The sequence below is a fragment of the Oreochromis aureus genome, linkage group 18 (genome assembly GCF_013358895.1).
Source record: "Oreochromis aureus strain Israel breed Guangdong linkage group 18, ZZ_aureus, whole genome shotgun sequence".
In the NCBI taxonomy this organism is placed as follows: Eukaryota; Metazoa; Chordata; class Actinopteri; order Cichliformes; family Cichlidae; genus Oreochromis; species Oreochromis aureus.
Genome location: NC_052959.1, coordinates 5,181,421 through 5,207,283, shown reverse-complemented (window position 1 = coordinate 5,207,283; position 25,863 = coordinate 5,181,421). Strand labels below are relative to the sequence as shown.

The window sequence follows — 25,863 nt, the reverse complement described above, 5'->3', positions numbered from 1 at the left end:
TCACTGTTGGTGGTAACCCTACCCTAACCTTACATGTTAGAGAAAGATAAACTTTTTTGGAAAAAATGTCAATGGTTTTTGATGTGTGTCAGTTGGACTTATTATTCTCTTTGTTCCTCGAGTATGAAGACATCAGAGAAGGGTTTATGAAGAATGGTTCAAAAAATAGAAAATCTGTATGCACCATTGGATTGGCAGTTCCCTTGTTGAAAATGCTCTATTTTTGCCAGAGATCAGAGAAGAAACAGCAGACGACCACATCGGGTGCTTAAACCTGGTAAAAACAAGAAAATGAGGCAACAATTAGCACAGGCTCAAACTGGACATTAAAAGATTAGAAGAGTGTTGACTGGTCTGATGAGTCTCAATTTCTGCTCTGACATTTGCATGATAGAGTCCACACTTGAACATGACAATGAGTTCACTGTACTCTGCCTCCACAGGCTCCAGATCTCAATCTAATAGAGCACCTTTGGAATGTGGTGCAATAGGAGATTTACATCATGGATGTGCAACCAACAACTCTGCAGCAACCGAGTGATGCTGTCATGTCAATATAGACCTGAATCTCTGATTAATGTTTCCAATGTCTTATTGAATCCATGCTGCAAAGAATTAAGACTGTTCTGGTACTTATAAGATGTACCTAATAAAATAACTTGTGAGTGTATTTAGCGTTTAACACAATCTCAGCAACACGTTTGTTTAATATAGAAGGAATTACTTTTCATTGGGTGTCTGTGTATATAATTAGAAGCATTGTTCTTATTTTCAATATCTCTGAATATCGTGAAACACTGACTAAATGAAAACTTTGACAAACATGTTTGACAAACATGAGTTCTGCTGCTCTTGATGTTGCATTTTGTGGTCTGACAGCACAGTGCAGGCAATTGAAATTTATACCTTATGTGATGTCACAAGAGGTCATCCAAACCCTGCAGTATGTTTGTGCAGCTACCTGGTTTTGGAGTGGGGGAGTCAGTAAACAGGTAAAATGCTACAAATAGAATCTATAGCCACTTAAGAATATAGTCTTGAGGGAGGACAGCCTGCTCCCAGGTCTGCGTCAGCACTGACCTTTTTACTGTTTGCTAAAGGGATTTGATTTCACCTCTACTTCTCTAAGTTTTACCTTTTTTTTTTCAACATTCACACATGAGCCATCTGAGGATAAAATGGCAGTTTTGTCCAGGAAGGAGAATCTGTAGTAGTTCAGGCATAGGCCAAGCAATATCACACACAAATGATATGAGGGAAAAATTGGGTTTTTGTAGATAAAGAATTTGCATCTCACCTCATTAAACAAGCATGACTAATCTTAAATAACTGTATATCATTTTCTACAGCTCTGTTCAGATTCAGGTGCTCTTTGCGCCATCCTCCTGTGAACCAAAGCATATATGCAGCTAGTCAACCACTGGCTGCTTGCAAATTATAAATATCCTTCCCTGTGACTTGGACACTGAGTTGCCATCTCTTCGCACTTCACTGTCAGCGCTGCAGGTTCAAGGCCTCATGAACCGGCAGCACCCTCTGCTGGCATTATATGGTGCGACCTTAGTAGTCATCATTTTATGACTGAAGAGACTAACAATGGCACCAACTCAATTAAATTTTATTTATATAGCACCAAATAACAATAACGTTGCCTCAAGGCAACTTTTGTTGTAAAGGCTTTATATTCTAAGGTAAAACAATAATACAGACAAAATCCCAACAATCAGATGAACCTCTATGAGAAAGTGCTTTGGCAACAGTGGGACAGTATTGCATTAGGCCCATTAGTTATGGGCCTATTGCACCATAACTTATGGAGGATTCAGTGTCAAGTGATTCAGCCCTAACTATAAGCTTTATCAAAAAGGAAAGTTTAAGCCTAATCTTAAAAACAGAGATAGTGTCTGTCTCCTGAATCCAAACTGGGAGCTGGTTCCACAGAAGACGGGCCTGAAAGCTGAAGGCTCTACCTCCCATTCTACTTTTAAATACTCTAGGAACAACAAGTAAACCAGCGATCTGAGAGCGATGTACTTTATTGTGGTGCTAAGGTATTATGTGGGTGCTATGTGGGGGCTAAGATAAGATGGGGACTGATTATTCAAGATCTTGTATGTGATAAGAAGGATTTTAAATTCAATACCAGTAAGAGTAAGCATCTGGTTAGAAACTATATTTCTAAGATTATTAGGGCCAAGTACAATAACCTCAGTTTTATATGAATTAAGAAAATTAGAGGTTATCCAGGTCTTTACATCTTGAAGGCATTTCTGGAGTTTAAGTGTGTTTGTTATCTGGCCTCATGGATAGACAAAGCTGGGTATCATCTGCATAGCAGTCAAAAAATACATGCTATGCCTTCTAGTGATACTGCCTGGGGGAAGCATGACTTTGGACGATGACGTCAGTTTCATTCATATCATCATTAATATGAAAATTGTCATGACCAGTGACAAGTAGCCATGAGTACCACTGGTCACAGCATTGTAAGATGAAAAGATGTACTCTCAGGCCCCTTCTTCGATTCTGAGATGGTGTTCCCTTTTCAGGTAAATTGCTTTTTTGAATCCACAGGTGTGGATTTCAAAACATAATTTTATTTCATTTTGTTCCTTATTGATGTTACTGTGTTGATTTACATTTTTATTACTTTATTTTTGACATATATTATGCTCACTGGCAATCCAACTACAACATTTAGTGCAGGGGTGTCGAACTCCAGGCCTCAAGGGCCGGTGTCCTGCAGGTTTTAGAGCTCACCCTGGGCCAACACACCTGAATCAAATTATTTGTTCATTACCAGGCCTCTGGAGAACTTCAAGACATGTTGAGGAGGTAATTTAGCCATTTAAATCAGCTGTGTTGGATCAAGGATACATCTAAAACCTGCAGGACACTGGCCCTCGAGGCCTGGAGTTCGACACCTGTGATTTAGTGGGTTAATTATAATTCCCATGAGTGGAGCTCGCGCAGGCACTGGGTAGGGCAGCTTGGGGGTCCTTAGATCTTGTTGGCAGACGCGCGAGCGGCCTCCAGCCCCCCCACATGAAATCCCCGCTGAACGGAAGTGCTTGTGTTTCTGTGTCTGCAGGTGAGCACACGTGATATAAGCAGAGTGAAGCTGTACAAGAAATGTGTTTGAGGGATGTTCTGTTATGAACATAAACACAGCGCTAATGTTGGAGTTTGCAGTTTAAATCTCGTACATGAACTTGTGCGAAACCGTGTTTCACCTCGCAAATTGTCAATAAGGGGATCAGAGTAATCTCCAGCAGCCTGCTACATTATAAGTTGTGTAAACATACAAAGGGTGCACAATATTGTCAGTGTGAACAGTACTGAGTTTCTGGTTATTTTGTCAGCACAAGTTCTGAAATAACATAAGGAGCTGGTTGCAGCGGTCCTGTGTCATTCAGTGCACAGACGGCCTGCAGAGTGCAGCCTCTGAGTTGAAGTGCTTGTGTGTCTGTGTTTGCAGAACAAAAGACAAGTAACGGAAAACTATTAGAACATCATGCGTTCTTGACATAATGTTCTTCTGCTTCCCTGGCTGCTGTGTCTGTGGCGATGGTGTTCACTCTGTGTTGTTGTAGCCTCCTGATGATACTCAGTTTGTGCTCCAGTAGATTATGAGAGACAAACACAAAATACTGATCTGTGGCACTTATTGGTTAACCGTACACATCGACTTTTAAATTCATTATTGATGGAAATTACAGTCTAAGAAATCTAGCTCACGGCCCACTGTTAGTCAGTGGTGCTAGTTTTGTACTTTGTGCAAATGTGTTTTTGTCAGCCAAGACTGAAGAAGTCGCTTGGATAAGTTACAAAATATTTCTTGCACTGAAAACGTCACATACAGATGAACAGAATCAACTTTCTGAGATGATTTGTCTAATTAACCTATTATGTGATTCTAATGGATTCATTAGAAATGTTACAAAAATGCATGCCTGTAGTTAATGTCCAGATTAATAACGCTATGTGGTGGATGAGGTCCAGGATTGGCTCCAGCTCCCTTAATCAATGTGGCCGTAGACTGAACTCAGTTACCAGGGCCCTGTTTCAGAAAGCCGGTTTAGAAAACTCAGAGTTAAAAATGATACTCAGGGTTGAGTAACCCCGAACTGTCCAACTCGGAATATTCGGTTTCAGAAAGGCTGATAACAATTAGTTCAATCAACGCGGAGTTGCTTTAACCCCAAGTTAAGCACGCGCATAAAGCCCTGATTAGTGGAGCACAGATTAAGCGAGTCACCATGGAGACGGAGGGAAAGAAGGCACGGCCAATGTATTTTACAGCGCTTGAGGCCGAAATTCTGATGGCAGCATATGCCGATAACATGCAAATTTTATGAAAAAAAGTAACACAGCCTCAGCTGCAAAAGAAAGGGAGCATGCATGGCAATACATAGCCGACAGAGTCAATGCGTGAGTGTTAATTTAAAAATTGATCTAGGATTTCCACCCATTTAACACGTTATTTTATTATATTTCATTTTATTTTTTATTTTATACATTTTATTTTGTGATATGATGTGAGCGCATGTGCAACCCAACAGGCCCCAAACGTTCCTGGCAGCAAGTAAAAATGAAATATAAAAAATGTAGAGGAAGAGGGTCCAGCCACTTCTCCAACAAACCTTTCCTCAGTAAGATGTTCAGCACTGATTTACAACCAACCTAAGTAGGCATGTACTATGAATGTCAATGCTATTTTCTGTGTTTCAATAGCTCCCTGTAAAGCAGCTGTACAAGACCTGTTTGATCAAGAAAATAAAAAATGCTTTTGGAAATGGAACACTTCAAGCAGCAGAATGGAATGTGAGTGCCATCTATACAGCCAATCACGCCTGGGAACCCTGAAAATAAATGTAAAATCTAAGTAGTAGTGTTAAAATCTCCCAATTCTTTTAATCTTTGGGCTGAAGGAAGGACAATACTCGGTGTATAAATGCTCAATCAACAATCATTTATTTCCATACAATTCAACACTTTTGAGCATAAAACCATCATGATGGGGAGACCTGCCTGCAGAGGGTCACAGCAAGTCTCAAAATGGTGACGGGTTACTCAGCTTCTTATAGCCTCTAGTGGCCCCCACCTAGTCGTAAAAGCCTAAACATTCACATTCTTTCTCTCACACGGCGCCTAAGTTATGACCTCGGCTCCCTGTCTTTCTGCTCTCTGTAAAGGTGGGGGTATGGAATGTGGTCTGTCTCTTCTGCTATCAGAACAACAAGGCCTTCTGCACCCAACATTCTCTTCATGATTCAGCAGTATGCAATGTCAAGAAACCATGTAACACGTTCAACAGTGTCGAATAATACAGGTCAATCCAATAGATCTAATGATTTTCACACTCTTTTAGGTCAGAAGTATAATGCAAACTAAAACTACATACTGATCACACACTCTATATTAAGGGGTATAATATGATCTACAGCAGTATCATAATTCAACTACTTTGATTACATATATATGGTAACATATGATAACAGAATAATCTCACTGTAGTTCAAGTATCACCACATCATGAATTAAGTTTTGTTCATCCTGATACCTGCAATTTTGTGGAATCCTCTTTGATAAATCTTGTGGGTCTATGACCGGGGAACACCACAAACGAGTACAGGAGACGTTTCAGTGCAACTGTAACATTCCTGACTGCCCGACAGACGGTAGCCTTGGAAACGTGCTCAGCGTCACCAATATTATACAGAAAGCTCCCGTTTGCAAAAAAAAACGAAGTGCAATACAAATAATATGTACAGAACTGAGAGAATGTCCGTGATGTGTCACATGAGCAATATAAGGCCTGAGGATGTTATTCAAATAAATTATGGATTGTGCTGAAAACGGTAACGTTCACACAGAAAATCATCTGGAAATGATAAAATGTCCAAACGCGCTCTAATCACTCTCTCCCGGCGGAGAGCTCTGTGGAGAATTTGGGCTTCAACATCTACTGGCTCTTCAAGGAAGGGGCACGCCATGTCTGACACTTCCTACAGTCAGGTTTCCGACAAAGAGGCGGAGAAGGTCAGGGTTAGTTGAAGTAAACCTGCTAGGGGGCAGGTTAGCTTCACGGAGTGTGTCGTCATAGTAACTCACTCAGAATTAATCTAAACTTGCTTTGTGAAACCGAAAACCCAGAGTTTTCGTTAACTCAGGGTATACTTACTCAGAGTTTGCACTAAACCGGCTTTCTGAAACAGGGCCCAGGTGGGGATTGACTCCCATAGAGGAGCTGCAGTTTTTGCCACTTCTGTGTTGGCTTAATTTTTCAGGTTGACCTTTGATCCTGCCTTATGGTTTCAGGTTGAATATACATTACTTGTACTTCATTAGACTTAATAAAAGGGAACATAACATAGTTGTTTTTTAAGTAAACTAAAGATTGCAATGTAATATTAAAAAAGTTAACAAATAGCACAAAAATGATACCATCCTCCCGGAGAGCAAAGAGCAAAACTTGAACTACCAAAATAATACAGAAAACAGTAGCAGTAAAGCTACTTGTTCATACTGTCTTGCATTTCAGGGTGTAAACTGCGTTTTTCCATGTGTCTCAGGTTTGTGTTAGAATAACTTAACAATGTGTTAAACTTTAAATACAAGCGGTATAAAATACATTAGATGAATACAGACATGTATAATTTCAGACCAAAAAAGGTATATTTTACTATAGTTTTAAACCTCAAAAGCCAAAATGGCATTCTCAAGTAATATGTGTATTTTAGCTTCCTTTTAAACACCTAACAGACGTGCTGCAAAATATACTGACTGACACAGACACTTTCAAAAATAGACACTTATATAGTTTCTCAGTACTCAGATTTCACAGTACTGACACAAAGATATGAGGTTCCAGGTAGTTTATAGTTGAGTAAGACAGGCCCTGCCCAGCCTTTTAAAGAGAAGGATGGGTAATAAAATGATTGTTCCCACAAACTAAAAACAATGCATGTTTACTTGTGGCCGTTGTTATTCAAAGCTCACTCCTTTCCGCCTGTAACTGTCCATTGTAATAGTGGAACCCACAACAGACAGGAAATACAGAGAAATAAAGAGGAAAGTCACTGGTCAAGATTTCCAAGGTGTTTCCTTTGCTGTTACAATGTGTGTGCACGTCAGAGAGCAAGAGTATTCAGAATAGCTGTTCTTCCTCATTACCCATCATGCACTGTGGGAAAGGGAACACCCCTCTCGTCTACCTGGAAAAACAGAGACGACAGCTATTAGCCCGAAGGGAGAGGAACAAACGAAAGCAGAGTTAACAGAAAGAAACAGACTTGGGTTAGTCCTGCTAAACATGACTCGAGTGTTCCGCTTCGTGTTGATTTCATAGATGAGTCAGATCCTTTTTATATGTACTTCTGGATTTTGCTTCCCTGCCATCTTGCATTTCTAAGGTGTGTGTGAGAGAAGTGGGACGTCAGAGTGGGAGGGGCTGCAGGGCTTCCTCTGTGTGGACTAACTGTTCATATGGTAAACAGAGGGTCACGTGGGCCAACAGTGCTGAAGCAGTTGGGAGAAAAGGGAGGGAAAGAAACAAGGAGAGGGCGTAACGTGATACACAGGAGGACTTTGGCCTGCTTCATGTGCAGGAGGCGGTACTTTCACCCTGAGTTTAGAGGACATTGGATTACACACCAAAAAGAAGGGAAACAAAAGATCTGAGTGCCATGTTGTGGTTAAAGTGAAGTTTGGCCTGCCTCATCGGCTTCAGTCCTTTTATTTACATTCATCTGGACACTTTTTTAAATCTCTTCTCTGTGGGAAAAGCCAGTGTCTTCCTAGTTTGCAATCTCTTCATAGTTTCTTCCGGGTAAAAGAAGAATCAAGATGCCCACCTTCACTGTGGTGCCAGTGGAGGATGTGGAAGATGGCAGCAACAGTGGAGCTGCAGCTGGAGGGAACAGACCTATCAGTTTGGGCAAAATCTTTTCAGAGGAGCAAGAGGCAGACAATTCAGAGGATCCTTTTTCAGGTAGGAGTAAACAGTTCTTTGCTTCGCTGATGTGCTCATACACAGGCCTGCTTTTTGGGGGTTTTGTGGTTGCTATCCCAACATGCACTGCGGGAAGTATAGGTGTGCAATTTTGATAAACTGCATGCGTCATTGTGAGATTAAATATGACATTGGAAGCGCGCTGACACAAACAGATGCATGTTTTGACAGGCACATGCTTAACACATATAGACGCCCACAAAGAAAAATGCAGTCACAGATGAACTAGCTAAAACTTGCACTTGGATTAGTTAGGCAGGAAGGAGGGCCTTGGTGTTAGTATGTATGCCTTAGCAGCCCTGAATGATGGTTAAGGCTCCTTGCCTCATTGCGTGTGTTTTTGTATGTCAGTTCTTGAACAAAGCAACTAAATATACAGTAAACTAAACTAACCTAAAACAGCAGAGAAGTTTTGTAAAAGAGGCCTAACTGTTTTACGGTGACAAAGTACAAAGTCTATATCCTTACATGACATATTATTATACCATTTAAAATTACTGCCTGTTTTTCTTTCACCTTTATAACACTTAGTTTAACAATTTTTCTTTGTGCACAAGTTGTACCTCTTTACATCCATCAGTTTCCCAGTCAACAGCTTTGGGGGTTGGGTCAGGTTGTTTGTGCTACACGTTCCAGATACCTTGAAGTCGTATTTTGAAGCTTGGGAGCGATGTGACTTCAAACAGTAGTCTTTGTTTAATATTCAGCAGTGGGATTGTATGCAACAGGTGAAACATTTGGTTGTTTTCTCATTTTACTGCAAAAATCTACATTCTGATCCTGTACTGTCTGAAATCTATCAAACTCCTCTTGTGCATTTCTGGCTACTTTTTTTGCCACAGTTTTTAAATGGACGAGTAAGAGAATTTTATAAGGAGCAAGTCCTCAACATAAGGACTTGTAGATGTTAGAAAATTACTGGATATAGGTTGCAGAAACAGAACAGACACGGGGCAATGCTCGAAGAAGCGGAGAAGCTTGAAGGACAAATGTGTTTCCTGGAAAGACAAAAAGTGACCCCCAAAATAGCTTCAAGATTTTTAAGTGATAAAGAAAGTCATAATGTCAGCTGATATCTTTATTGTAATCTAGGTGTGCTGGTTCTTTTTATGACTTTAGACTCAAAAGTCTGCAGAGATGGCTTCGAATGAAATCCAATTACAAGACACTGCCTTGTTTAAATATTTTGATGAACTAACTCTACTGCACAAGTGTCATGTTTATGAACAGGCATACTTTCCATTTAGGGAAAATTCCTGCAATAAATGTAGGTTTATCTTTAGCTAAGGCATTTCTGGTCATTTTGCCTTGAACTCTGGTTGTCTTGCTTCTCTCGGAACTTCTTTTATGTCTCTTTTGCTCGTCTTTCAGATGTGGGCCTTTTTTATCTGTTTTTTGTTTTCTGACTTTGATCAGTTAGATTTCAGAGTGAGCCCGAGTCACCCGTGGTCATCATTCTGGATCCACCACAGTTAGATCATAATCCCCCAAAGCATTTGTGAGAATAGAGGCAGATTTGAAGTATCAGTATCAGTAAAACAAGCATAACAGGTTAGCAAAGTTTTCAATCAATTTTTTTTATATTCTAACCCTCACTATAATAATGTTAAAAAGAGAGCAGACCCTCTTTAAACTCTAAGGTTGTACATATGAGTACCACATTAAAAATTAACCTGCTTCTTAGTAGGTCTTAAAATGAGGTAAATGCAATCTGAGAAGAACTACAAACCATGACACGTTACTTTGTCATTTATTTGACAGAAATTAAGTGTACATGGTTTTCTGTTTCAGAAAGAGAGTCAACGGTTAAACTTAAGAGCTCACAGATTGTGATCTGACCAGCTTACTGGCAGGTTTTCTTCAACAAACCCAGTTTCTTTCTTTTTCCTGTCCTGTAATCCCAGTTTGGTGTTTTTAATGTTTAACATGCGCGTTTTTGTGCTCAATCCACCATCAGTTTAAGGACAAAGACAGTGACTAAATGCATTTATTTTCAGTGATCAGTCATATGTTGTACTCAGTCTTGTTGATGGACATTGTCTGCCGCAATTTGGATAGCGCTAAATAAAATGACTCTCTTTTTCATCTAAATGTTAGACTCCACATTGACGCACATGAGTTATAGAACCAAATCAAAGAACTATTGGCTGTGGACTTGACATGTCTTGGCATGATAAGTATCATATTCTTAAAAAACAATTTCAGGTCTAAAACTGTCTGCAGAATATGGATGGTATTTAAAAGCCATGCTGTTAAGAAATAGAAAAAGGACCTGAGAGCTGTATCTGGCATTTCAGTTGATCTTTCTACTGTTTACAGAAGCTTCGTCAAAAATGGTCTCAGTGGACGGCTGGCTGCCAAGAAGTCATTTTTAAGACAGGGATAAAAGACTGAAGTATGCCAAATTATAGAAGAACTAAAGTGAGAACGAGTTGCAACAGGTCTTATGAAGAGATGAATTCAAATTTGACATTTTTGGTTCAAATTATTGTCAATACAGAAGAGGTCAGGAGAGAGAGGTCCAACATCCTTACAGCCATCTGTAAAACACATTGGTTTTGGGCCGCATTTCAGCTGGTGGTGTTCGGGATCTTGTCAAAATTGATGGAATTATGAACACAGAAAATATTTGGAACCACCACAGAATAATACCTGGAAAACGTAGGATTGACAATACGGTTGGGCAATATGTAAAAATTTTCCAACCGACAATCGTAAGTCCAATAATCGACGATGGGCAATATATTCGCACATGCGCAGACTTTTTGACGGGTGGAGCAATGTAATCATGCACGGACTGATTTGCGTGTTTACAACACAGAAGAATTGCCAAAAAAAATATAAAGTTGCCAATTTGGGATTTCTTTGACTTTAAACTGGATGAAAGAGGTAAACCTAAGGATGTAACCAAAGCGGTGTGCCGCTTGTGCAGACGTATAGTGCGAGCAAAGGACTCAAACACCACTAACTTGCGTGAGCATGTATGTGTCCACCATCCGCATGTTTTTTTCTGAACATATGCTACTGCCTTTCTTTCTTTCTGTTATGAGTTTGAGTAAATAAATCGCTACATTTGGGCGCACTCTGAGAAGGGTGCATTTGCTCGCAGATGAAAGAGAGTGCTATTATCATTATTATTATTTTGTGCTTACTGCTTCTATTAGCTCCATCATTATTAACTTACTCATGGCCAAATAAATAAATAAATCGCCCTTGTAAAAACGATCGACAATAGGCTCAGCCTATCATCGATAGTTGATATATTCGTCCAATCGCCCAACCCTAATTGACAACATGTATGACAATGATTCCAATGCAGTAATACCTGCATAGAAAAACACGCAATGGAATCAGTAATGGATTGGCCTCCCCAGAGCCCAGACCTCAACATTATTGAAGCAGTGTGGGATCATCTTACCAGAAAATTGAACAAAAAACAGACAAATCCAAAGAAGAGCTTTGGAATATCTTTCAAGAAACCTGGAGAACTATTCCTGAAGACTACTTAAAGAATACCAGGAAAACTGTGTGGAAGAATCGAGGGGCTGATACCAAATATTGACTTTCAAGCTTTTTAGAATTGTACAGACTCAGCTTTATATATGGTGTTGTCATATGTGTTTGCAAAATAAATATTTTTAATAAATTGGTGCTGGTGTGTGTATATGTATATATAATACAGAGTGACGTGATATGAAAGTAGTAATTTTACACATTTACATAGTTTTTCTTTTTCATATTATTAAACTTAATTTTAATTTATTCATCCTTTATTTTTATATTCTATTTTATTTTTATATTTGAGTCAGCTTCATTCTTTTTGTGTGTGTGGGTGATTTGGGTGGGTTTTTTTTACCTCATTTAATAATTTTTTATTTTTTTTATTTTTTGGTAGTAGTTTATTTTCAGTGCTTTTGCTCTTTTAAGATTACATTATGTCAACATATAGGACAAGGAAATTATTTAAAATTGCTTGGAGCCCGCGGGGGGGATGAACAGGAAATCCTCCCCTGAGAACCTATATCTCTTACTGATGCTAATGAGGGAAAAATAAAAAGGTTTCCAAACAATGTAGACCTTCTGTTATCTGTGTATCAAGGTCCAACAGATCTTTTAGAGAGTGGTGACCCTATAAGAACTCGTAATGTAAAGACATTGTACTACAACTTTACTCCTTACAATATGTCCTTTCTGGAGAATACAAAAGTCACAGATTGCTCTGCATTTGGACAGATGAGCACACACACACACAGATTTATACACGGCACTGAACAGACAAGATGCAATCTGTATAAACAACTCGGTATCATCATTTTCCAAAGAAGTATCCGGTGTCATGTGAACAGTGTCCTGTTTCATATTGTCCCTCTTTTTCCTTGTCAAGTTTTAGCATGTAGTTTTGACACATGCTGAAATTATTTGTTTGCTTCTGAATGAACCTTATTGACGAAACTCAAAAAAACAGGGCACCTCTATGAAAACGAATATAGAGAAGGAGACTGGAGTAGAAGAAATGATGACCGGTCATGTGGGCCTAGAGACACACCCAAACTACTTGCCAAGCAGTAGACAAACTGGAGTGTGTTGATTGCTACTGTAAGGCAGAAATTTCACTTTTAATTCAATTCAATTTTATTTTATTTACAGCACAACAAATCACATTAACAGCTGCCTCAAGGCACTTTTTATTATAAGGTGAAGTAAGGTTGTAAGGTTTGCGTAGCATTTTTTTTTTTTTCAAGTTTCCTGCATCTCAGAGAATCTACAGGAAATGTTTCCAGGCAAGTTGGCATCTTCCATACAAATTACAGGCAACAGCGGCAATCTACTAGCAACCAATGCAATCACAAGGAGGTATTTAGTACACACCTTCATTGCATGCAGTTTCACCCAGACAGCAACCTTGAGCAACCACTCACCAATTGTTCAACTGGTTGGGTCACTGCCTGGTTTCTAGGCTTATGTGACTGATACCTTAGAAAGAAGAATACCACAGTCAGGATCTACAGACTCTAGATTTAAATATAAATCTAGGGCTTTGTTAGCTGAACAGTTTCCTCCCTTAGAGCTATGCCACGCAAATTGGTTGATCACATTCACATAGACCACCTAACTGGTGAGTTGGTGTACCAACCTTTGCAGCTGAACCTGTTGCACATTCTTGAAACTATTATTTAAGAAGTTTAATATTGTGTTTAAACATTTGCCTAACAAGGGAATGAAAATTACATGCCAAAACTGGTTTTTATCATCCTTGTTTACATGAATGGGAAATGGAGATTTTCACCTGTGGTTTTATCCGGTCAGTTTTATACCACTGTTGCTCTTTACACCTTAGATACTCCTCTTGTAATTTAATCAGTCCAGCAGATTTCCTAAACTCAGCATTAAATGTCTTCATTGCATTTGTCTGTTTCATTTCGAGGTGGTTCTCATGTCCTCCTTCTTTTTCCAGCGCAAAGGACATAAATCATCATGTGTAGCTCTGTTTTCCATATGTTAGCCCTTTGGAGTTGGAGAACTGCCAAAAGCAGCTGCCACCCTGTTTCCTGTTTAAAGGAAGTCTATTTTGGGTCAAACTGTCACTAGCTAAGTTGTACAGGGAGTGTTCACAGGGCTTGGGTTTGTGTTTTTGTTTGTTTGTTTGTCATTCTAACCCAGGGGCTCTCAAATCACATGCCACAGATACCTGGTGGGCTGGTCCTGCAGGTGTGCTCCGAGACGTCGTTTATAATACCTGTTTGTTTTATTTTTTTTAAATAATTTTTTTTAAAAAGTCTAGTTTTGAGTTTTGTACTTGTTTTCCAAAGATCATGTGAGTTGTTCATCCTAAGCAACATAACATATATTTCTGTAAAGAAAAAATATTTGTGCCAAATGTCAGATTGCAAAAATAATTTTTATATATATTTTTTATACTCACTTTAGCAAACATATCATTTTTTGCAGATTAATTGACACTTAATAACAACATATATGTGTCAAATGGATTTTAGTGTGTTTTAGTAATTTAAATGGAATTAAACATTTACTGTACATAGACAAAGCCTATGTGGCATTTTGCTGTTGTACATATTGAAATGGAGACCTCTGCTGGTTAACATGATTATTGCATCAACCTGTCAAGAGTCCTTTATGCTCACTCAATGAACTTTCAGAGGACATTTAGAACTCAGCCCATTTTAGAAGTCTTTAGATTTTTACCTGATAATATGATGATTTGCAAATTGTCTGACATGACTATATGATGACAGACCATGTTCCCCATCAAACAGTTCTGACAAGATCTATAAAGAAAATGAATGCAATCTGACGTTGTTTTCAAAAGTAAACTATTAGAAAAATAAAACACTGGCATGTGAGGTTTAGATCATAAAAAACTGGGGTACTGTACACCAACAGATGTGGCTTGAAATTAACGTTGCTTTATGCAGCTATGTACAGCAGTCCCTTTCAAATGCTTGTTTCCTAGATGGTGTGCCCTGGGACACCATTGGAGGAAAAACTCAATTTTAACAGGGCAGTCATCTGCCGCGACTGCTTATGTAGTGAGGGGAAAGAGAAAAGGAAAAAAGTAGCTCATAAGGACACTGGACAGTGACACACACATAGGACTCCAAGCTAACCCATTTGTGCTATTGATCAACAATATATCATGTTCATGGATTTTACCATGTAATTCAGCTAATAAATAGTCGATTCTTTATAGACCTTGAAGTGTAGTGTGTGTGCTTGTATTGTCTATCTAGATTTCACACGTAACATTTTTTATCTAAAACTTGCACCACTGGTGAAATAGGCTCTGTTTCACCAGTGGTTCTGTTGAAAAGTATTCACATATGAACTTTTGATATATTTAATCCCATTAAGAAGCTTTGAATTTACCCAGGATGTCATTTTACTATGACTGTGTTTTTAATGACTTCTGAGGTTACACTGGCTTGCCACAACATCTACGACATCTTGTGGAACAAATTGCTATCCCATGAAAGTATAGCCCGGCTCGAATTCAACCTTACTTGATATCTCTTTGGCAGAATACAAAAGCATTTTAGACATTAAGTCACAGCAGTTTTTACTTCACATTCTTTTGATAATCTGTTTCACTTTGCAATATTCAAAACCAATTCACATGTGCTGGTTCTTATATAGCGCATTTTTACACTTGAGGACTCATAGCATTGTACAACTTGCCTCATTCACCCAAGCACTTTTTTCTACGTATCTAACGTTCACACTCCAATGGATGCATCAGAGACTTGGGATTAGTTGCTTGCCCAAGGATAATTGGCAGCCTAGGATTGAAACGCTAACCGTCGAATTAGTAAATGATCTGCTCTACCGCCAGAGGTATAGCCACCCTAATTCAGACACAAGGATTTGCAAAAACAAACTTTTAAAGATCAGTAACATTGAATCAAAGGTTAGTGAATATGATTAGAGTTAGAGTTTGCTGATATAGTTTCGTTAGTAACCGATAGCTTTAGGGCATGAATAAGCAAACATACATACCACAGATAGAGTAACACATTTTTGAGGGTTGGGTTAAAGCAGATGAAAGACGGGTAAGAGTGAAAGTGAAAAAACCTCTACATTTACAAGTAAAACAGACTAGAGTTCGTGTATGCAAAAAGATTTTTTTATAAAAATGCATGTCTGGACGTTTTATGGACTGATTAGGAAATGATGCTGATATTTCGCTCTATGACGGCTGGGATAGTCTACAGCCTGAATTTGTCCAACTCCAGGCCTCAAGGGCCTGTGTCATGCTGGTTTTAGATGTGTTCTTGATCCAACACAGCTGATTTCACAGCTAAAATACCTCCTCAACATGTCTTGAAGTTCTCCAGAGGCCTGGTAATGGACTAATCACTTGATTCAGGTGTGTTGACCCAGGTTGATATCTAAAACCTGCAGCACACCGGCCCTTGAGGCCTGGAGTTCCCCACCCTTGAGCTAAGAGATTGGAAGGGTGGACGAAAAGAAAAAGGAGCAACTAATGACCCAAAGCAAACAACCTTATGTGCAGTATAGGGCTGCCACAAACGCTTATTTTGATAGTCGACTAGTCACCGATTATTTTTGCGATTAGTCGACTAATCAGATCATGCATCCATTGGACGTAAAACATACAGCTTATTGCACCAGCATGCATCTGCTCTTAAATGACTATCATTAGCTTACAGCTACAGTGTTTAAGGTATGCGCTAACTAAAAATAAAGACAAGATGATAATTTATTAAATTTTAATGAAATCTGCAGATTGTTTCGGTGGAGTTTAATAAACTCAGCCGTCTGCTCCTTGCTATCTAAAATATAACAGGACACCGAAGTATGTTCTCAAGCATCTCACACTTCTGATAATCAGTTGTCTGCTTGACGTTTATTCAGCTGTGTAAAATTATAACTTTAATCTCAGCCAAACTGATTTAGCCAGGAACAAATAAAATACTAAAAAAAAAGCCAAACAATAACATTTTTAAGTTATCTAAGTGACTAATATATCATGTTTAACCTGAGTAGTGAAAGACAGCGGTGGGTTTGAAAACGAGTCCGGTGTTCTCACCGGCTCTAGTGAGCCTTGTCCCCGGCTAGCTATCGAGCTGTGTGTAACAGATGTCTCCGAAAACGTCTGAGCGCTTTTGAAAATATGTGGTGTCTTGATAAGCTGAGCAGATATTGGAAGTTTACACAGCTACATTCTCGCCTGAAAACATGTTAAACGTTTATTTTGTGACCCAGAAAGAATAATAAGAGTAATATTAAAACTAACTAGCTGCCGCCATTGTTGGAAACTGAGCAGGGCCGCGCTATGAATTCTGGGACACAGCTTCTTCTTCTTCTTTTGCCTTTAAGGGCAGCGGGCATCCTTGTACATGCAGTGCTGCCATCTTCTGTTTCAGTCCGTTATTACACTCTCAAATCCTACTACTTATTCCTGCGTCTTTTGTGATCTTACAAAGCTTCAAACGACGCGTCGACTATTAAATTAGTCGTCGACGATTTTGATAGTCGACGTAATCGTGACTAGTCGACTAATCGTGGCAGCCCTAGTGCAGTATCAAACATGGCATATCCTCTATTCTGGTTTGGTCACTAAAACTGTATGAATGCTTATACATACAATTCATCACTCTTTGGATAACACTTAACAACACTTGTAAAGTGGGACAACCAAGAGCTTCTCTGTGTAGAAGTGGAATGTCTGGATGTGTGTTTATGAGCGACCTCATCCTATGATATGCCATTGGACTTAAACAGCTGTTAGTGGCAGGCTTACACTACATAATCACTATCTCATTGTTGTTTTCCAATGATATCCTGCCTCTTGGTGGGTTGCATCACTGAGATGAACATTTGAAAGCTGTTTATTGCATCTCAGAATATCTCCATATAACAAAATGTACTAGTCACACGCTATCTTTGATATGGTCTCCCTAGATAATAGTACTGAATATTGAGCAATAGTCCCAGCTTAGAAGAGGCTATCTGAGCAAAACTGTTGCCCCGACTCTATAACCCTGGGTATATAACCCTTCTGTAATCTTATTTTAAAAGCCAGAGTGTCTTGCTGTATATTTTTATATTTTTTGTTGCATGAATGTTGAAAAAGCAGCTTTCATACCAATATTCTTTTTCACTCAATACCGCAAGCGAAATTTTCTTACAATCTTCACTATGTCATGTGCATCTACGGTACACTATCCTCATTAATTTATCTTCAACAATCACCAAATCCATGTAAGTCCCTGGGCTCTTCAAGGCGACAGAGTAGCCTACAACACTGTGATGTGAGTGTGATAATATGCCATATCTAACAGTCAAAGATCACTGCATGACAACCAGGGGCAAAAGAAGCCAGTCTGAACAGGCCAGTCATAATGTTAATCTAAGCCACTGTGTCTTTAAGTGGCATACAAAAGCTGTTAGCAAAACTAAAAGCTTAAAGTGTGGCCAAAGCCTTCATTTGTCTGCAGGGGATCAAACCTTTGACCCCTGATTCTCTATAAATGGTACTCGACACAGTTATCACAGAGTACAGCTATATCAAATACAGCCTGGACCATGTAATGTAGTCTCGTGCTGTTTTTACAAAGGCAATGGTTGCAGCTCTGGCCCAGTAGTTTGATGTACAGGTCCAACAAAACCCATACTTAGGAATCCTTGGGACGACATTAAACCGCAGTTACTGCCCCTGATGTGGCATCGGTCTTTCGTGGTCAGTAAGAGTAGTAGCTATGCAGGTCATTTGCATTAACTATTAGAGAGACTTTGGACAGCAGACTATCATTGGTTCTGGTAACGTTGCTAACATAATACTGACAGAGATCCATCAATAGGATCACACCAGCCGTGACACATTTATTTACGTGCTAACAGTAAAAAACAAAACAAAACATGGAATACTCATGGGGATGAGTATGGGTGACGCTGGCTGCTCACTAGGATTACCATGCTGAAAATGAGACAAGTAGCCTACATAGAAAAACACCCATTAATTTCACTAAGAACTGATGACACTGTTGGTCCAGGTAGACTCGCACCTTTTTGAAGTCTTCTACAACTCTGTCCTTGTTTAAGAGCAACCAGTTATAACATCAACATACAAGAGGCGGTCAGTAAGCTAATTCTGCAGTGACAATTAGTTAAATCCAAATGAAAATACACATCTGATGATTCTGTCAGCCTCTTGCCTGTTTATTCATTGGTTCTTTCTTTTTTCTCCTTTTTTAACTCAAAAGAAGATGACAACCGGAGAGAGTCCTCTGCATTCATCAACCCAGACATGGACACAGAGACATACTATGAAGGCAAGAACATGGCCTTGTTTGAGGTAAGATAAATTAAAAATGAATGATTTGTCTGTTTTTAATACGTATAGACCAAAACATGCTGCTAACAATTTAAATGGTATCTAAGATATAGTAAGTTTTTGTTATTATGTAACATTATTAACAAGCAGCATCACAAAAGTTAAAGACAGGACTGTGTGACCAGATGGTTGCAGTTTTTAAATTTTTACAATAGGAAGAAAGTCAGACTGGGATCATTGAGTGCTTCTGTTTAGTTTGTCCCAAATCTCTCATATACAAAATCAATCTGAGAAGGTCTCAGTTATCTTAAAATCTGTTCACTCACTGGCCTTAAAAAAGTCATTTGTACATGGAAAATGTGCTACATACATACACAATAAAGATCTTGGAGTCAATAAAGGGAGTCTGTAAGGAGCATACCATAGGAAATATTTCATGGTTGTGCTTGAAAGGCCTGAATTATTCTTTATTTTTATATGTTCTCTGTCTGATTACAGGAAGAAATGGACAGTACCCCCATGGTTTCATCTTTTCTCAACAAACTGGCTAATTACACCAACCTAACCCAGGGTGTTCGTGAGCATGAGGAAGCCGAGGATGGAGTCAGGAGGGCTGCAGTCATGGTACGTGACTCCTGTTTTTGAGCCAGCAGAACTTTGATTAATAAAAGCATGCGTGCTTTGCGCCTTCATAGTCCTTAGAGTAGTCCTCAACGCTCAGAGTGCTTTCTGCTGAGATCTGTTCTGGCAGGATTTTTATCATCCGCAATAAAAATTTCAGCACCGATTACATCTGTACACAAGAAGGCCTTTCTTTTCGTCTGGAATATCTGCTTATCTTTTTCATCTACCATCCTGTTTTTATTTTTCGATATACAAGCACATTCTGTTTCAGCATAAAATGTAACCAGCAGCTCATTAACATATCTAAAGACTGGATTGTATTATGTGAAAGAGATGTTCAGTAGAGTCTGGACATCATCAAACTTCTTTTAGTTTTTGGGCCATGTGCAACATTATTCAAAACTGTCATCGAATAAGACATGCATAGATAGATAGATGATAGAATAAAAACAGTGAAAAATGCTTTTCCTCTTTTAGAAAAAAACAGATTTGGGTAAAACAAGTGAAATTTCAGCAGAATATCAGTTTCTCCACATTAAGCCACCCTAACATCATTATAGACATTGCTTCAGTTCATTTGTGAGCATTTAACTCAGTGACTGCAATGTGTCCTGGTCCTGTCTTTTTACCAAGGACAAGATAACTTTTATTATGTCTTGATGTTAATGATTTTTTTATTTTATTTTTTTTTTTTTTTGAACTAGTGTAAAGGCCGCCATAATGTCCCGGTGGACAAGCATGTTTTTTTATGATACAATTCCATGAAACATGCTCTAAAAGGCAGCATAAACAAAAAAGGACGTTTAGTGTTTCATTCAGTTCCCTGAATCGAATTAGCAGAGTACACAGCAGCTGTGTAAACATCCTAATTTTGATCCTCAAGTTCAAAGGTTGAGTTAATATGAAAAATAACCCCAAGAAGTTGTTGTGAAGTGGTAATTATCTATAGAGACCAGACGTTTTATGCTAAACAGTGCAGTCAGAAAGTGTTGAGATACAGACACAGACCCACAATTTTAAGGATCAGACTGTAAAGTTACTCTATGTTAGTTAAGTTACTATTACTGCATCCTTATACCAAATAAGAAGATATTTAATCCTTACATTTAGTTTATGTTGTTTCCATGTTTTGAAACCAGCCTTTTAAAGTACCCTATGGTGTTGTTTATTTCAAGATGATAGCCTTAATTATCTTTTTATCCATCCAGCAAACCATTTTCTTGCACTTATCCGGTTCAGGATCCCAGGGGCCTGGCATATCCCAGCTGTCAAAGGACATCCATCTGTCACAGGCCTAATGTAGAGAGACAGACAGCCATTTACAGCCACATTCAAACCTACAGGCAATTTAGAATCACTAATTAACCTAACCAAACTAACTGCATGTCTTTTAACTGCGGGATGAAGACAGAGTACCCAGAGAAAAGCCACAAATACATGGGGAGAACATGCAAACATCACCTTGCTGCCCTATTGTTTTGTCGTTTTAAAAAATCTGCGTACTAACTAGTACTAGCAGATTTTTTAAAACAGCTATTGTTAAAAACACCAGTAGATGTTATTGCAATGCAATTAATAAAGTGGGAAAGTGTGGATTTTATTTTCAGTGGCTTCAAACACCTCGGATTCTATGCTTTCTCCACTTCTTCCAGACGAGAGGACCCTCATTTCAAAAAGAAATACAAACCTTACATTCATCAAAAAGAGGACTTTGGACTGCTGTGTATCAGTCCAGTTTCTTTTGTTCTTAGGCCAGGTGAAAAGCTTTTGATGTTTCCGTTACAGGACTGGCTTGAAATTAGGTGTATGACGATAGTAGCTCCCTTCCTGAAGACGTCGGTGCATGATGGTTCTCGATGCAACCAGCGTCAGACCGTTGCTTGCAAAGTTCTCCAGAGCTCTTGAAACGAACATGACGTCGTCAAACATCATAATCGACATCAAAGCTGCAGTCAGGCCTGTTATTTATGCACCTTTTTGTACCACACTTTTTCCTCCGAGTCAGCTTTCCATTAATATACTTTATTACTGCACCCTGCAAACAGCCAGCCTTTTCAGCAGTGACCTTATGTGGTTTATCCTCATTGTGGGTGCTGTTGATGATCATCATCTGAACAACTGCTGAGTCATCAGTCTTTCCCCGACCACGGTTACATGTACAGAACTGGACCAAGACGTACATCTTTATGCTGTTTGAATGGGAATTTAGTCCAAATGACCATTTTCTTTGATTTCCATGAGCTGTAAGCCACACCCTTTAACATTTACTTTTCATATAATGAATATAGACTTTTTGGAAATTTATCTTATTGAGTTAAATTTAAAAAAATAAGAACATTTTTCATAATATTCAGATTTTTTGAGATGCACTAGTTTGTTTGATTTCTGGTGTCTTCAACATAAGTTAAGCTAAAGGACTGACAGCAACACAAACATGAACAATAGGAGCCCAAAGGCCTGCTTGTTCCTTCTTCTGCACTGTGCACAATGACGACGATGGACTGCAATGATATTTTTTCACTTTGTTCACAGATTAGGCCCACATCAACCAGAGGTGGAAACTCATTCTGTGAACCGTTAGTCTGAATGTCTTACCATAATCCTCCTCAAGGTCTCACACTCCTAAAATCTTTCAGTTGCTTTGAAAATATTGCCAAAAACTAGTGAACAAAAACTGAGCCAAGAGCGAGTGAAAATAGGTCAAATGGTGGGACAGAGAGAGAAAACAGAAGAGTTTGAGGCAGAAAAGACTACATTTTCAGATTTTTTTTAAAAATCTATCCATCTTTAATCACTTGAGCTTCATGTGATAGAGCTGGGGATTTTACAAATACAGTGCAGGCAGCCAGTTCAATACAAGATGCAATAAACCAAACATACAGCGCATTAACAGTTGTTTCTTTTTATCAGGACTTAGATGAGAGATTGTTAACAACCACCTTCATTAAGTCATAAGATTGATTTCATCTCCTTTGTGCTTAAATAAACTGCCTGGTATGGAAATGTGATCAGGAAGACCAATTTTCTTCAACTCAAACTGAAGAGAAAAACTACAACATTTTTCCTGGTAAAACGTCTGTACAGATGTTACCTGGGTGGGTGACTTTGATAACTGTCAAGCTACTGCCAATAGTCTGTTAGAGTGGCTTATTAACCGGATACACAGAGAAACAGCTAGCCTTTGACCACAGGTCTACAGGTTTAAAAAAAAAAAAAAAAAAAAAGCAGACAAACACACAATAAAATATGTTTCAAAACTGACTGCTTTGTGGCAAAAGTTGTACGTGCTGCAGAAAGCGGGCTTTTAACTGAGAAGACACTTTCATTCCAACAATTTCTGTCCCTTTTGTGGTTTTGCTAAAGTCAAAAACATCATTAGTCATTGACAAGACAGTGGGACCTTGGTCTGTTCCTCTATGTGGAAGCATTGATGATGTTTGACTAAAACCCGCCCCCTGAATGATAGCTGAGAGCTCTGTAGAGGATCTGGACCTTTAACTTAAACGGCTCAGACAGCATAGAGCCAGTGAAGGGAAGAAAACAGGCAGGAGAGCAAGGCAGTGTAACAGAAAGGAGAAGATGTGGGAGGTTTGGAAATCCACAGCAGGCACTTTGCAGCATTTTGACAAACAGCTGAGTGTAATGGAGAAAGCACAGGACACAATGTTTGCATGTCAGAAAATGGTACGTGCTCTTTGGTGTTTGTGGAGGCGTGCGTATACAGTATGTATGTGCTTGTTTATTGTAATCCGCATTGCTAATGCTATACTGCACTTAAATCATTCAAGTTATGCGACCCTGCTGGTGTTTTTAATGAGCCTTGATGTTACAGTCGGTAAATGACAGCTTCAGTGTGATTTCATTTTTCATATTTTCCGTCTGATTTTTTCATTTTCTGCAAGTTGTGTTAAGTACAAGGTTATCTCGAAAATACTATTTTTTTAGCCTTATTTTCTGCAGTAAAACTGTTTAACCTATCGACAAGTTTTATACGCATGTAATTAAAATCAAAGTGAATAATGTCATATTTTGTGCTGATGATTTTGGTTTCTGCTGACCTTTGTCATACAGTGTAGTCAGTAACTTGATTTTTCGCCAATCAAGATAGGATGTATGATTTAGTTGTTCCCTTACTTTTTGGTGAGTGTTTCATTTTGTGAAACGGCACGTGGCTAAAAGAAAACCTGACGCTAACCCTGGGCATGATGACCACCAAAATCTGACTGTAGAGTCTTTGAAAACGCAAGAAATTATTTTTAGCTTTAACTAGAAGTAAGTGGCATTAAATTTGATGCATCTTAAACAGAGGATAACATGCTGAAGCACTGTAAACATACAGTAATGTTAAATGCAGGATGTGCTTTGTAATTTAACACTTTGAATGAGAAGAAGTTTTTTAAGTGGCTTGGTGTGGCTGTGTGGAGGGACACATGTTGGATTTCCCCACATTGCAGCCTACTCTCATGTTTACAGTAAAAAAAAACAGAATCTCCTCAGTAACAGTGAAATGATTCGAGACTCACTCTCACCTTTGTGCATGTGTGTTTGTCTGTCGGCAGGTCCCCCATATGGGAACATTCATTGGGGTCTACCTGCCCTGCATGCAGAACATTCTGGGGGTGATTCTCTTTCTGCGTCTCACCTGGATTGTCGGCACAGCAGGAATTCTCGGATCTTTCGCCATTGTCTCCATGTGCTGCATCTGCGTGAGTAATTGACAGCTTCAGATGACAAGCTGGCCTGCTTAATTTGTCTCAAAATGTGGCAGTGGTGCTAAACGAACTGTCCCTCTTGGCCAGCCATCAGTGACGTAGCTGTGATTGAGTGTGAGATTTACGGCACACCAATCACAGCTCCTCTGAATTTATGGTGTGCTGAGCATTAATGTCTTTGTCCGAGTCCCCAAAACGAGCAGAAAACCAGTCTTATTTACAACCGCAGCTCATACGTCAGTAGCTCCAGATGGCCAGACAGAGAAGTGTCTGTTTCAAAGTTTGAACTTGAATGCTCAGCACTCATGTGATGTGATGCGAACAATCTGCAAACTACAACCCCCTTACATTATAGACTCACCCTGCCACGCTCTCATGCTCCACACCAAAGAGATGACAGGCGATAGAGGTGATGATGCCAGTGGTGTCGTTTTTCTTGTGTCTGTGTTTTACACTTAAAGTTCCTCCCCGTTAGCGGGGCAACGGGCAGAAAGTCAGTGAAGTGAAAAGACGCATCCTAACAGAAGGGCTCATTCAGTAAAACCTTGGAGAAACCTTCTAGAACAAATCTCCTGGAAACAGAGACTCTCTCGCTGTTTGAATCTCTCTGGAGAAACAAAGTTTATATGCATTTTTTTATTTGTTGCTATTTGTAACCAGTTTCACTGCACAGAGCTTGGCTGTACGGTGCAGCAAAACTTTAGCTTTCATAGCTTTCATTTTTTTAAATGAATTTTCCAACAGTGTTTGAGTAAAACTCAAACATTGCAGAGTGAGACAATCAAGCTTATTTTTCTTGACTAAGTACAATAAATACAAAACACATAAATATATGACTGTACTTCAGTGTTTCTGATTTTCAGCGTGGCCCTCAGTCACACTCAGATTGACACTGGTGCTTTCACTGATTCTGCTAAATTTAGGCAACTATTTGTGTTTGATGGAGTGGAAACAAAAGGCTGGAATGTTTTTTCACTGGCATATTCCACAAAACAACATAGTATTTAGTACTCTGCATGCTTTTGTGTTTCACATTATTGCATTCCTAATTCTAATCAGAGACTTCAGTGACTGTTTTCAGGTATTTGCACTACTTACTTTGTATTTTAATAACACATTATACTTCCGCTCAGCTGCAACTCAAAGAACTATTATCTGAGCATGATGCTTGCACCTTGACAACTTATTTCTTTTTACAATGAAAACACAAGCTGGTCAATGTTATTTTCATTTATTTTTCTTTCTTTTATGTTGCTTTTACAAACCATCCACTGGTGATCATCTGTCCTGTTTTCTTTTGCTTTTTTCATGCAGACATTGCTTACAGCTATATCAATGAGTGCCATTGCAACAAATGGAGTTGTCCCAGGTACATAATGAATTATTTGATTTGCTTTTACGGTCCAAGAGATGTATGCACATGCAGTCTAAAAAAATAGCTGCAATTGTGAGTGAGATCATACAGCGTTTGAATTTAGCTATGATTAGCACAGCATACGAAATATTTTTTAAACTATATCGTTGTGTGAGAGCAAGCTAATTCTGCACACTGTGTAGAGAACAACCAATTTTTTGGCATGCCAGTGTTATCAGCCGATATCTGCTATTTGCTGATAGATTGGTATTGGCATCTGATTTCGATTATAGAAAAAGTAAAGAAGAGGCATTGATGTTATGAGTGTCAGTGTTGCATAGCTTGT

General features: G+C 38.9%; 1 protein-coding gene and 1 long non-coding RNA gene across 6 annotated transcripts in view; one reads left to right on the top strand and one right to left on the bottom strand.

Moving 5' to 3' along the window:
* Positions 1-7,088: 7,088 nt before the first annotated feature.
* On the bottom strand, positions 7,089-7,443 carry LOC120434293. Its single transcript, XR_005609042.1, has 2 exons — positions 7,296-7,443; positions 7,089-7,217 (listed from the first exon to the last, which is right to left on the bottom strand). It is a non-coding gene; the product is annotated as an uncharacterized LOC120434293 (long non-coding RNA).
* Positions 7,444-7,632: 189 nt separating this feature from the next.
* LOC116324245 (solute carrier family 12 member 7-like) overlaps positions 7,633-25,863 on the top strand; it is a 35,993-nt gene continuing 17,762 nt past the window's right edge. The window contains exons 1-5 of one of the 5 annotated variants that reach the window (XM_031744815.2): positions 7,633-7,993; positions 18,757-18,848; positions 19,326-19,451; positions 24,011-24,157; positions 25,478-25,532. In XM_031744815.2, coding sequence (XP_031600675.1) covers positions 7,849-7,993; positions 18,757-18,848; positions 19,326-19,451; positions 24,011-24,157; positions 25,478-25,532 — 565 coding nt within the window. In that variant the 5' untranslated portion in view covers positions 7,633-7,848. The remainder of the gene's footprint in view (positions 7,994-18,756; positions 18,849-19,325; positions 19,452-24,010; positions 24,158-25,477; positions 25,533-25,863) is intronic. The other 4 variants (XM_031744813.2, XM_031744817.2, XM_031744812.2 and 1 more) reach the window with 4 other exon arrangements.